General features: G+C 48.2%; 1 protein-coding gene across 1 annotated transcript; it reads left to right on the top strand.

Moving 5' to 3' along the window:
• Positions 1-225: 225 nt before the first annotated feature.
• On the top strand, positions 226-2,561 carry LOC115892860 (translation initiation factor IF-2-like). Its single transcript, XM_030915370.1, has 2 exons — positions 226-563; positions 673-2,561. The coding sequence occupies exons 1-2, from the start codon at positions 238-240 to the stop codon at positions 737-739; spliced, it is 393 nt and encodes a 130-aa protein (XP_030771230.1). The 5' UTR covers positions 226-237; the 3' UTR covers positions 740-2,561.
• The last annotated feature ends 11,689 nt before the right edge of the window (positions 2,562-14,250 follow it).

Below are 14,250 nucleotides of genomic sequence, written 5' to 3'. Positions count from 1 at the left end.
GGCGCGGGGGCGACGGCCCTGCGCAGGCGCGGAGACCGCGGGCGCCCGGCGATTGGCTGCGGTGCGCGCTTAAAAGGCGCGGCCAATGGCTGCGAGCGCTAGAGGCCGGGGCGCGGGCGGTCGGCCTGGGCGCGGTAGCAGCGGCGGGAAGCGCAGGGGCCGGAGCTCGGGGACGCGGGAGCCGGGGCGGTGGCGGGCTGGGCTGGGCGGGGCGGTGGCCGCCGGGCGGGGCGCGGGATGCGGGGACGGTGCGCCGGGCCGAGGCGAGCGCGGGGCGGCGACGGGGCCTCGCTCTTTGTCTCCGCTCGCTCCAAAATGGCTGCGGCGGTGCTGACGGGAACGCCGGGCGGGCCGCCCTGCGCGGTGGCAGCGGAGGTGCAGGGCCCGTCCGAGGCCCGGGGAGCAGCGCGCGGGGATGCCGGTGCGCCGGCCGGGCAGCGCGCAGGCCCCGGAGTGGATGGGCCCGGGAAGCAGGCGGGGACGGGGACGGGGCTCTCGCAGCGCGCCCTGAGGACGGGGACCGGCGCCCGGCTCCTCCAAGCCGCCGCGGGGAAGGAAGCTGGGTCCGCCCCTGGGTAGCCGGTCCCGGGCGGTGGGGAGGGGTCCTGCGCGCACGGCTCTTCTCGCCCTCCAATCGTGACCACCCCGGCCCTTCCCTCCATTTTTAATCAGTAAACCAAGCCGTCCCGGGGTGACTGTACCCGCACCCAGCTGCCTTGGAGACGGGAGTGTCTTATAAGCCCGTAGGTAAGAGCACGGTGCCTGCCAGGCACCAAACGAAGTTCCCGAGCATGAAGCTGGCAAGTCTGGAAGTAGCTTTCTTTTTACCTTCTGCTGGGGGAGGGGAGTAAGTTACCTAAAATGTTCCCAAGCACCTTCTCTCTAGAAATACTTCAGTAAAAGTTCCAGTTCCCTCTTTCTGCGTGTTTTATTTTCCAACCAAAAGATGGTGTTATTGGACATTTCTAGTGGTTTTCCTTTCTCCCATTTCTTTCTAAGAGCCCAGAATAGGTTTCAGAGAGACGCTTCCTTGCCTCGGACCTCACTGGGGACAAGAGGCCGCAGGATCAGTCTTCGCAGCTGAAGACAGCGCCGCGAAAAGCAGAGACCTCGGGACGATGAATGACGTTGCTGACATAGAAAATGATTTTTTTAATTGTTGTAACAAAGGAGACTGCTAGTCTCAACAGCAGACCCGAACTGGACCCTTGTGCCTGTTCGAATTGCAGCCTCGCAAGGGAATGGACTTACTGAAACAGCTGGAATACGGGACTTCACCCCAGGCTTGTTTCTCGACAGCAGCAGCAGCCAATGAGCAGTGAGGACGGAGCCTAGGCGAGGTGCCTCCCCTCTAGGGAAACAGTGTTTGGGGGAAATCACTGCAAAGGTACAGCTGGAATTTTGTACCTGAACTTTGGCTCCCAGAGGGCAGGAAAGGAAATGAATGAAGCCAGCTGGGTATGGCAGGGAGGGCCCCTATGGGTGCACATATGGGGCACCTTGAGCTCAGTAGGGGGACAGTCTGAGTTTTCCAGAAAGAGCAGAAATACAAAGTGATGATTAAATCTCGGGATTTTTAATTTTTAAGTGTTGACAACTAATTAGAACATTTTTAAAGTAGGTCAAACCACAGGCAGGCTGACCGGCCTCATGCACAACTTGCAAGGTGGGGCGCACCAGGCTCACAGCACAGCCCATACCCTCAGACCCATCACACTGGAGTCGGGCGGAAGCAGAACGCCGGACTCGCATGAAACAGACCAAGTGCCAAGGCCCCTGGGTCCCAAAGGCTGGGGTAACTGAGGGTTCCCACGCTCAGGCCTCCACTTTTCAAGTCCGCTGCTACTCTACTGAGATCTGTAAGGCGTCTCCTGCCGTCTACACACAGTGGTGGCTTCTCTTCTCCAAGGCCCCGCCAGGAGCCGTTCATTCCAACGTATTCGGGGCTCTCTGTAGACTGGGCTCAGCCTCCTGCACTCACGCCCTCCTTGACTTTTTCCTCAGGATCTTCTGAGGAACCGTCCAGCCTGGCAGCTGCAGGAACTGTGAGGAGTTTAGGGTCTGTGCCCACCTATCCCAGCTTCCCTTGCAAGGAGGGTCTTGTGCTCCAGAAGACCCTGGGGAAGGTGGGAGCTGCAGACAGCCAGGCAGCTCTACTATGTCTGGGGTTTGCAGGAGCACTGCCTCCCCGAGGAGGAGGAGCTGGGGTGTGGCCGGAGTGTGAGGACACCACGTGACTGCCCCTCCTAATGTTCATGTGGTGGGGGGTCACCCTGGGGACCTCAGGCCGAATTTTAGTTACTGTATGATTTTAGTTGTTGCCACAAGCAGGTAGGACTTGTGTAGTTTGAAAGAAAAATCCCACCCAGCATAAAAAGAGAAAAGGGGGAATTGTAACAAATGTCAGTCATAGGCACTGTTTAAATCCGGAAAAATGTTTGCTGGGAGGCTATGGGCAGAGAGGTGGCCTCAGCAGCTGGCAGCTCAGTGGGCCTTCCAAGTTTTCTAAGCAGGGTCTTGTCTTTTTCAATAAAATAGAGCATCAGACCTGCTCACTTAAATATAAAAAATAATAAAAACAAGTTTTGAATTAAGTTTAAAACACATTAAGAATAAAACAAATCTAAGAATAAAGGGAATCAGTGGTTTCCAAGCTGTAGGTTGTGTGAAAGGTCTGTGGTGTTTGCTTTGTGACCTGTGCTTTTATTGTCTGCCTGACAGGCTTCATCATAAAACAAATTTTTTTTAAAAAGCCACCGCCGTGGCTCACGCCTGTAATTGCAGCACTTGAGGAGGCTGAGGCAGAAGGATGGTCTGAGTCCAGGAGTTCAAGACCAGCCTGGGCAACAAAGCAAGACACTGTCTCTACTAAAAACAGCTTTTTTAAATTAGCCAAGCGTGGTGTTGTGCACCTGTGGTCTCAGCTGTTCAGGAGATTGGAGCAGGAGGATCACTTGGGCCCTGGAGTTCAAGGCTATAAGTGTGCCACTGCGCTCCAGGCTGGGCGACAGAATGAGACTTCTTCCCCCACCCACTCCGCAAAGAAAAAGGCATGCAGCTAGATAGCAGCTGAGTGTTTTTGGGGTGTCTTCAGCCCCACTGGCAGCGTTCCTCAGTCTTGCAGACTCGGGGGATGTCCGTGGTCAAAAATGAGTCCACATCCCAGGGAGAAACTTGTGGCCACCTAATTGCTCTGTAAATGCAGATGGACGCATTTCTCAAGACTGCTTTAACAAATGTATACAACTTCAGCAACAGAGTGGATTCTCACAGCTCTAGACGCCAGAACCAGGGTGTGGGCAGGGCTGCGCTCCCTCTGGACGCTCTAGGGGAGGATCCTTCCTGCCTCCTCCAGCTTCCGGTGGCTCCAAGCATTCCTAGGCTTGTGGCCACATCACTCTAGTCTCTGTATTCAGCTGACCTTCTCACTGTGTGTCTGTGTCCTCTCCTCTTACAAGGATACCAGTCATTGGATTCAAGACCTCCCTAAATCCAAAACGATTTCATCACAAGATCCTTAACCAATTATGTCTGCAAAGCCCCTGCTTCCATATAAGGTCACATCCTCATGTTCTAGTGGATATGGTTTGAGGGGACACTATTCAAGCCAGTATTATATGGGATGGCTACTTACTGTTCACTTATGGGGAGACCTTTGAGAAATTAGGAGGCACTTAGCCTGGCCCCTTCACCCCAGGACACAAGCCTGGGGAGGCTGAAGTCTGAGACAGTAGCTTGCAACCTGAGAGTTCTGGAGTAGAGAAGTCCACTGGCCAGGACACCTCCACCCCCTGCCCTGCTTTCCCAAGGAAATGAGGATGCTCAGATCTGCTCGTCCAGGACTCTCACCAGGGTCAGGGCTCGGCCAGACACCAGCATTAATCAGGCCTGATGCGTGATCAAGGGCCAGGCGGAGCCTGTTGTACAGATGAGGAGGGACTGGAGCTTGAGGTTAAGTCAGCAGCCCAGGTTTCATTCTTGGAAGGGGCAGAAACCTTGGACTCGGACCCAAAAGCTGGCAGAGCTGGCACTGCCCAGCTGACCGACCAGTGCATCCACACACCAGACGCACTTGGATGCCACGGATTAGACGCCTGCTCACTAAATTATAGTCAAGAGTCAGGCCTGCTTCCTCCCTGAAATTGACCCAGATCTCCCAAGTGGGGCTGTCTGCAAACTCTTGAGTGACTCATTTACAACAGCCTCTTGGCTGACTCCCACAAATGGCTAACCATAGCCATCATGGATGGATTTTACTAGCTTAACTCAGACAGCAGGGCATTTATTTCAAAGCTCAGGAGTGAACTGCTTTGTCCTGACGGCACTCCAACAAGTCAGCCTTCCTGGGACCTCTCCTTCCCAAGGTGCAAGCAAGGAATGACCTTTCCAGTGAGAGAAGACTGTGGTCTCTAGACTCCTCCCTAACCTGGAAAGGTGCAACGCTACTGGGCTCCCACTTTCTAAGCACAAGGTCCACCCAGGAGTTTCTTAGGAGTGCTCTTGCTGCTTTGGTTAATTCCTAAAATAACTTTCCCCATATTCTGTTCACATACTCAGTTTATAAAATCCAAGCACCTCCTGACTGGGCACGGTGGCTCACACCTGTAATTCTAGCACTTTGGGAGGCCAAGGTGGCCCGATCATCTGAGGTTCGAGACCAGCCTGGCCAACGTGGCAAAAGCTTGTCTCTACAAAAATGCAAACTGTAGCCGGACATGATGGCAAGTGCCTGTAGCCCAGGAGGTGGAGGTTGCAGTGCACTGAGATGGTGCCATTGCAATCCAGCCTGGGTGATAGAAGAAGACACTACGCCCCTGCCAAAAACAAAAACAAAACCCACCTTCCTGAAAATATTTAGTTCCATTGCAGGTGCTTTGGAAAATTTAACAAACCACAGGTGTGTCATTGCTAAGGGTTGCTCAGTAAGCATAGTTAGGATGGGCCAGATGGGCCATATAAAGCTAAGGTAGTAGATGCTGACCATCAAGTGTCAATTTGAGTGTAACAAATGAAACTTTTAAAGTAATACCCTTTACAAGAGCATCAAAAACCAAATACTTCAATATTAAACTCACAAAAAGAAATGTAAGACCTATAGTCAGAAGATTGTAAACCATGATTGAGAGAAATTAGGGGGGAAAATACACGGAGGGATACACTGGGTTCAAGAGTCAGAGGCTCGATATTGTAAAAATGTCATTTCTCCCAAAATTATCTACAGATTGTACAGAAAATGAATATTTAAATCCCAGTTGTTTTGTTTTGTTTTTGTTTTGCTTTGTTTTCTTTACAGAAATGGACAAGCTGGGCTTCTGTTTCCGGTATGGTGGAGTGAACACCTATTGAACTAACCCTCCCAAAGGCAGCACTGTAAACTCTGGGTAAAATAGGAAACAACACTTACCTGAAGTCACCAGAGCGTGAACGCAGCAGGCACATTCTGAAGGTGTCAACACTTGGAAGAGGAAAACAGTACCGGGTGAGTTCCCTATTTGCACAGCTTCTAGACTAAAGTCAGGTAACAGGCCATGCCATCCAGGGCAAATAAAACTCCAATAAAAAGTCATATGTTTTCTGGCTGGAAAAGCTAGAAGACAAGTGTGATGGTTAATACTGAGTGTCAACTTGATTGGATGGAAGGATGGAAAGTATTATTCATGGGTGTGTCTGTGAGGATATCGCCAAAGGGGATTAATGTTTGAGTCAGTGGACTGGCAGAGGCAAAGCCACCCTCAATGTGAGTGGGCACCATCTAATCAGCTGTCAGTGTGACTAGAATAAAGCAGGCAGAAGAAGGAGGAATGAGCAGGCTTGCTGAGTCTTCTGGCCTCCATCTTTCTCCTATGCTGGATGCTTCCTGCCCTCAAACATCAGACTCCAAGTTATTTGGCTTTTGGACTCTTGGCCTTTGTGATTTGCCAGGAGCTCTCAGGCCTTCACGCACAGACTGAAAGCTGCACCGTCGGCTTCCCTACTTTTGAGGTTTTGGGACTCAGACTGATCCAGTGCTGGCTTCCTTGCTCCTCACCTTGCAGACAGCCTGTCATGGAACTTTACCTCGTGATGATGTGAGTCAATTTTCCTTAATAAACTCCCTTTCCTATATACATCTATCCTATTCTGTCCCTCTAGAGAACCCTGATCATACAGTAAATTGGTACCAGAAGTGGGGTGATTAGCCAGCTACTTGGTGGCAGGTTAATTATATTGGAACTCTTCCACCATGGAAAGGGCTATGGTTTGTCTTCACTGGTATAGACACTTACTCCGGATATGGGTTTGCCTATCCTGCATGCAGTGCTTCTACCAAGACTACCATCCGTGGACTGACAGAATGCCTTATCCAGCGTCATGGTATGCCATACAGTATTGCCTCTTACCAAGGCACTCACTTTACAGCTAAAGAAGGGCAGCAGTGGACTCAGGCTCGTGGAATTCACTGATCTTACCATGTTCCCCATCATCCCGAAGCAGCTGGATAGGTAGAATGGGCTTTTGAAGTCACAATCACAACGACAACTAGGTGAGGATACTTTGCAAGACTGGGCAGAGTTCTCTGGAAGGCCATGGATGCTCTGAATCAGCATCCAGTATACGGTACTGTTTCTCCCATAGCCAGGATTCACAGGACCAGAAATCAAGGGGTGGAAGTGGAAGTGGCACCACTCACCATCACTCCTAGTGACCCACTAGCAAACTTTTTGCTATTTGCTAGTTGGACTAACCACAGCCTCTTGAAAGTATGGGAGCATCCCAGAAAGGAGAGAGCTGCAGATCCAAATTCTGTTGATACTCTTTGTCTAAATGTCTAGTTGAGCACTGAACCACATGTATGGGACAGACTCCAAGCAGCTCGACCTGGAATAAAACAACGGAAATGAAATTTGAGCTGCTGTCCAAGGGACTGGGTTTGCAGTCTCAGTTCCATCAAGTCAATTGTCTGTTACCACAGACACACACACACACCCCCACACACACCCCCCCCCACACACACACCCACACATACACACACATACACACACATCAATGCTCTACTCCAAACTGTCACAATGTTCAGGATACAATTCAAAATTACTGAATATAAAAAGAAAAAATTGTTATACATTCTCCATCCTACTGGAAATTGACCCCTGATAGGACCCAGATTGATGAAATAGCAAACAAGGATTTTAAAACAACTATTATAATTGCTGCTGTAAAGGAAAATACACTTTTCTTTTTTGAGACAGTCTCGCTCTGTTGCCCAGGCTGGAATACAGTGAGACCATCTCAGCTCACTGTAGGCTTTGCCTCCCAGACTCAAGAGATCCTCCCACCTCAGCCTCCCAAGTAGCTGGGACTATAGGTGCACACCACCGCACCTGGCTAATTTTTGTATTTTTTGTTTTCTTTTTGGTACAGACAGGGTTTCACTATGTTGCCCAGACTGGTCTCGAACTCCTGGACTCAAGTGATCCACCCACCTCTGCCTCCCAAAGTGCTGGGATTATAGGTGTGAGCCACTGCACCCAGCCAAAAATACACTTTTAACAAGATTTTTAAATCGCAACAGATAATGAGAAACTTTTCTTTTTTTGAGACAGGGTCTCACTCTGCTGCCCAGGCTGGAGTGCAGTGGCACAATCATGGCTGACTGCAGCCTTGACCTCCCAGCTACGGTGGTTCTCCCACCTCAGCCTCCGTAGTAACTGGGACTACAGGCTCACACCAGCATGCCCAGCTAACTCTTGTATTTTTTGTAGAGTTGAGGGTTCTCCATGTTGCCTGGTCTGGTCTTGAACACTTGGCCTCAAGCAATCCTCCTGCCTCAGCCTTCCAAAATACTGGAGTTACAGGCATGAGCCACAATGCCTGGCCAGAAACTGTATTTTTTAAATGGAAATTTTAGAACTGAAAATTAGAATATCTTAAATATAAAGTTAACTGAGTAAGCCTAACAGAAGAGTGGAGATGACAATTAACTCAGTTAACTTGAAGATACATCAATAGAATTTATCCAACCTAAAAAAGAAAGGATGGGGGAAACAAGAAGAGCCTCGGGACCTGTGCAACAATATCAAAAAGCCTGTAAAATGTGTAGTCGAAATTACAAAAAGAGAGGAGAGAAGAAATGGGGCAGGAATAAGTATTTGAAGAAATACTGCCTGGAATTTCTGTATTAATAAGACACAAATTTACATATTTAAGAAATTTCAGCCGGGCGCAGTGGCGCAAGCCTGTAATCCCAGCACTTTGGGAGGCCGAGACGGGCGGATCACGAGGTCAGGAGATCGAGACCATCCTGGCTAACATGGTGAAACCCCGTCTCTACTAAAAAATACAAAAAACTAGCCAGGCGAGGTGGCGGGTGCCTGTAGTCCCAGCTACTCCGGAGGCTGAGGCAGGAGAATGGCGTAAACCCGGGAGGCGGAGCTTGCAGTGAGCTGAGATCCGGCCACTGCACTCCAGCCCAGGCGACAGAGCGAGACTCTGTCTCAAAAAAAAAAAAAAAAAAAAAAAAATTTCATTATCCCCAACTTGGATAAACTCAAACAAACCACGTGTAGGTACATCATAGTCAAGTTGCTGGAAAGCAAATCTAAAAAGAAAATTCCTAAAGGTAACTGTACAAAAACACATTTCAAGGCCAGGTGCGGGGACTCACGCCTGTAATCCCAGCACTTCGGGAGGCCAAGGTGGGCCCATCACTTGAGACCAGGAGTTTGAAACCAGCCTGGCCAACATGGCAAAACTCCATCTCTACAAAAACACAAAACTTAGCCGAGCGTGGTGGTGCATGCCTGTAGTCCAGCTGTCAGGAGACTGAGAGGCAGGAGAATCACTTGAACCTGAGGCAGAGGTTTAAGTGAGTTAAGATCATGCCACTACTCCAGCTGAGGCAACAGAGTGAAACTCTATCTGGAGAAGAGAAAAAAATTTTTTTCAGGCAGGGGAACAAAGAAATTAAAACTGATGACTTCTCATCCAAAACTATGGAAACCAGAAGAGAGTGGAAGAACATCTTTAAAGTATTGAAGTAAAACTTTTCAACCCATTTGTAGATTGTCAAACTATCTTTTAAGAATGAGGGTAAATAGGCCGGGCGCAGTGGCTCATACCTGTAATCCCAGCACTTTGGGAGGCCAAGGCAGGTGGATCACGAGGTCAGGAGATCAAGACCATCCTGGCTAACATGGCGAAACCCCGTCTGTACTTAAAATACAAAAAATTAGCTGGGCATGGTGGTGGGCACCTGTAGTCCCAGCTACTCGGGAGGCTGAGGCAGGAGAATGGTGTGAACCTGGGAGGCAGAGGTTCCCATGAGCTGAGATCACGCCACTGTACTCCAGCCTGGGTGACAGAGTAAGACGCCATCTCAAAAGAAAAAAAAAAGAGAATGAGGGTAAATAAGACATTTTCATATTTAAAAAATTAACATAATTCATCACCACCGGACCTGTATTATAAGAATTGCTGGCTGGGTGCAGTGGCTCATGCCTGTAATCCCAGCACTTTGGGAGACTGAGGCGGGCGGATCACAGGTCAGGAGATTGAGATCATCCTGGCTAACATGGTGAAACCCCGTGTCTACTAAAGACACAAAAAAGTAGCCAGGCATGGTAGCAGGCACCTGTAGTCCCAGCTACTCGGGAGCCTGAGGCAGGAGAATGGTGTGAACCCAGGAGATGGAGTTTGCAGTGAGCCGAGATCGTGTGACTGCTCTCCAGCCTGGGCCACAGAGCAATACTGTGTCTCAAAAAAATAAAAAAGAAAAGAATTGCTGAAGAAAATTTTCAGGCTGAAGGAAAATGATCCCAGATGGAAATTTGATCATCAGGAAAGAATAAAAGCATCAGAAATGGTAAATAGTAGATTAAATTTTAAAAGACAATTTTCCTCTTAATTTAAAATATGTATGTCAGTATAAAGGAAAAATTATAACATTGAACTGCGGCATTTTGACTCTGTAGATGGAACACACTCAACTGTACCAAAAAATGAACCTATGATACTGGAAGCTTTCTACATTTTATATGAAGCGGTACAATATTAAAGAAGACTATTACAAATTAAAAATGTGTATTTTTTTTTTAAATGGAGTCTCGCTCTGTTGCCCAAGCTGGAGTGCAGAGGCACGATCTCATCTCACTGCAAGCTCCACCTCCCGGGTTCACGCCATTCTCCTGCCTCAGCCTCCCAAGTAGCTGGGACTACAGACGCCCGCCACTGTGCCTGGCTAGTTTTTGGTATTTTTAGTAGAGACGGGGTTTCACCGTGTTAGCCAGGCTGGTCTCGATCTCCTGACCTTGTGATCCACCTGCCTCGGCTTCCCAACGTGCTGGGATTACAAGCATGAGCCATCATGCCTGGCCAAGAATATGTATTATAATCCTTAAAGCAACCACTAGAAAAATAACCAAAGAGGTATACATAAAAATCCAACAGATAAACTAAAATAGAATGCTAAAAATGTTCAAATAATCCCAAAAAAGCAGAAAAGGAGGAAATTTTAGAAGGAATGAACATAAGACAAATAATAAAATGATAGACCTAAATCCCACCAATTAATCATATTAGATTTTTTTTTTTTTTTGAGATGGAATCTCATTTTGTCTCCCAGGCTGGAGTGCAGTGGTGTGATCTCGGCTTACTGCAGCCTCCGCCTCCCAGGTTCAAGTGATTCTTCTACCTCAGCCTCCTGAGTAGCTGGGATTATAGGCGCCCACCACCATGCTCAGCTAATTTTTATACTTTTTTTTTTTTTTGAAACGGAGTCTCACTCTGTGCCTAGGCTGGAGCGCAGTGGCGCAATCTTGGCTCACTGCAAGCTCCGCCTCCCGGGTTTATGCCATTCTCCTGCCTCAGCCTCCCGAGTAGCTGGGACTACAGGTGCCCGCCACCTTGCCCAGCTAATTTTTTTTGTATTTTTTTAGTAGAGAAGGGGTTTCACCGTGTTCGCCAGGATGGTCTCGATCTCCTGACCTCGTGATCCGCCCATCTCGGCCTCCCAAAGTGCTGGGATTACAGGCTTGAGCCACCGCGCCTGGCCTAATTTTTATACTTTTAGTAGAGACAGGGTTTCACCATGTTGTCCGGGCTGGTCTTGAACTTACGATCTCAGGTGATCCACCCAGGTGATCTGCCCACCTTGGCTTCCCAAAGTGCTGGGATTACAGGCATGAGTCACCATGCCAGGCCTTAATCATCATATTAGATTTAAATTCATTAAGCACATTCAATTAAAAGTATAGAGAGACAAGACTACAGCTTTCAAGAGAGATGCTTTAGAGAAGATATGGTATGCAAACAGTAAGCCTAGCAAGGCTAGGTGGCTATGTTAACATCAAATAAAATAAATTTCACAAAGAACCTTCTCAGAGATAAAAAGAGGCACTGCTTAATGATAAAATGGTTAACTCATAAGAAGAAAGAAATCATAAATTGATATGTGCCTCAAAACAGTTTCAAGGCCAGGCATGGTGGCTTAAGCCTGTAATCTCAGTGCTTTGGGAGGCTAAGGTGGGAGAGCCACTTGAGGCCGGGAGTTTGAGACCATCCTGGGCAACATAGTGAGACCCCAATCTCTACAAAGAGTTTAAAAATTAACTGGGCATGGTGGCACACACTTGTAGTCCTAGCTACTTGGGAGACTGAGGTGGGAGGATCATTTAAGCGCAGGAGTGTGGGATTAGAGTGAACTATAATTGTTCAGGCAGGGGAACAAAGAATTAAAACTCATGACTTTTCATCAGAAACTATGGAAACCAGAGAGGGTGGAACAACATCTTTAAAATATTGAAATAAAGCTTTCCAACCCATTTGTAGACTGTCAAATAACAGGCAAAACTTTTAGAATAAAACATGTATATAATCTTAGGGCAAAATTTTTCTCAAAAGCACAAAAAGTACTAAACCTGGCCAGGCACTGTGGCTCATGCCAGTAATCCTAGCTCTCTGGGAGGCTGAGATGGGAGGATCACTTGAGGCCAGGAGTTTGAGACCATCCTGAGCAGCATAGTGAGACTTCATCTCTACTAAAAATTTTAAAAATTATGCACGGTGGCTCATGCCTGTAATCCCAGCACTTTGGGAGGCCAAGGTGGGGGGATCACAAGGTGAGCTCGAGATCATCCTGGCTAACACAGTGAAACCCCATCTCTACTAAAAATACAAAAAAAAAAAAAAATTGCCGGGTGTGGTGGTGGGCGCTTGTAGTCCCAGCTACTCGGTGACTGAGGCAGGAGAATGGCATGAACCCAGGAGGCAGAGTTTGCACTGAGCCAAGATCGTGCCACTGCACTCCAGCCTGGGTGACAGAGTGAGACTCCATCTCAAAAAAAAAAAAAAAAAAAAAAAAAAGCCAAGCATGGGGCAGACACTTGTAGTCCCAGCTACACAGAAGGCTGAGGTGGGAGGATCACTTGAGCCAGGAGTTCAGGGCTGCAGTGATGTATGATTGCACCACTGCACTCCAGCCTAGGGCAACAGAGTGAGACCATGTCCCATCCCCACAAAAAAGTGCTAAACCCCATAAAGGAAAAAAAAGTGATAAATTGTGTGATGTTAAGAAGTTTTCATGGGCTGAATGCAATGGTTCACACTTGCAATCCCAGCACTTTGGAAGGCCAAGGCAGGTAGATCACTTGAGCTCAGGAGTTTGAGACTGGCCTGAGCAACATGGCAAAACCCCATCTCTACAAAAAGTACAAAATTAGTTGGGCATTGTGCATGTGCCTGTAGTCCCTGCTACTCAGGAGGCTGACGTAGGAGGATTGCTTGAGCCCAGGAGGTCAAGGCTGCAGTGAGCCATGGCATGACAACTCCAGCCTGGGTGACAAAGTGAGACCTTGTCTCAAAAAAAATAAAATAAAAAGAAAGAAAGAAAGAAAAGAACCTGTCATCAAAACCATTACAAGAATGGAAAGGCTTTGGGAGGCCGAGACGGGCGGATCACGAGGTCAGGAGATCGAGACCATCCTGGCTAACATGGTGAAACCCCGTCTCTACTAAAAATACAAAAAACTAGCCGGGCGAGGTGGCGGGCGCCTGTAGTCCCAGCTACTCAGGAGGCTGAGGCAGGAGAATGGCATAAACCCGGGAGGCGGAGCTTGCAGTGAGCTGAAATCCAGCCACTGCACTCCAGCCTGGGCGACAGAGCAAGACTCCGTCTCAAAAAAAAAAAGAAAAAAAAAAAAAAAAAAAAGAATGGAAAGGCAGCTGACAGAATGGGGGAAGACATATACACTATACAAAAATAAGCGAAAGACTGGAACAGGCACTTCACAAAGAGGATGGCCAGATGGCCAGCAGGGGTGTAAAAAGATGCTCAACCTCATTAGTCATCAGGAGAATTTGAATTAAAACCACTGCAGACCCACCAGCACAGCCAAAATTAAAAGAACTGACAACACCTAGTGTTGATAAGGAGCATTTACTGAGGAGACAGGAGTCAGTCCAGCCACTCCTGAAATTTCTTGACCATTTCCACTAAAGTTGTATAACTGCTCAGCATCTGGCTCAGCAACTCTACTCCATATGCACCCAGAAGAAATGAGTCCCTCTGTGCCCCAAGAGAAGTACCTAGACATCCCAGCAGCATGTTGATACTCAAAACGGGAGCAACCAAAATTTCCATCAACAGTAAAATGGAGAAATAAATGGCAATCTGTTCATATAACAGCATTAGATGGGTGTTGTATTAGTTCATGCTCACATTTCCGTAAGGAAATACCCAAGACTGGGTATTTTATTTTTTTTTTTATTTTATTTTTTTATTTTTCTTTTGAGACGGAGTCTCATTCTGTCGGCCAGGCTGGAGTGCAGTGGCGCGATCTCGGCTCACTGCAAGCTCCGCCTCCCGGGTTTATGCCATTCTCCTGCCTCAGCCTCCTGAGTAGCTGGGACTACAGGCGCCCGCCACCGCGCCCGGCTAGTTTTTTTTTTTTTTTTTTTTTTTTTTTTTTGTATTTTTTAGTAGAGACGGGGTTTCACCGTGTTAGCCAGGATGGTCTCAATCTCCTGACCTCGTGATCCGCCTGTCTCGGCCTCCCAAAGTGCTGGGATTACAGGCTTGAGCCACCGCGCCCAGCCTTTATTTTATTTTATTATTTTTTAAGATGGAATCTCACTCTTGTTGCCCAGGCTGGAGTGCAGTGGCATGATCTTGGCTCACTGCAACCTTTGCCTCCCAGGTTCAAGCAATTCTCCTGCCTCAGCCTCCTGAGTATCTGGGATTACAGGCGTGCACCACCACACCCGGCTAATTTTTCT

Source organism: Rhinopithecus roxellana, chromosome 13, assembly GCF_007565055.1.
Source record: "Rhinopithecus roxellana isolate Shanxi Qingling chromosome 13, ASM756505v1, whole genome shotgun sequence".
Classification (NCBI taxonomy): Eukaryota; Metazoa; Chordata; class Mammalia; order Primates; family Cercopithecidae; genus Rhinopithecus; species Rhinopithecus roxellana.
Note: the sequence above shows the minus strand (reverse complement) of the source record. Positions and strands in the feature narration are given on the sequence as shown.

Bases quoted from the DNA above. Each gene is read 5' to 3' on its own strand.
- LOC115892860 (XM_030915370.1), top strand. From the start codon at position 238: ATGCGGGGACGGTGCGCCGGGCCGAGGCGAGCGCGGGGCGGCGACGGG. The intron at 564-672 runs GTCCGCCCCTGG...ATTTTTAATCAG, and splicing joins GCCGCGGGGAAGGAAGCTGG to TAAACCAAGCCGTCCCGGGG.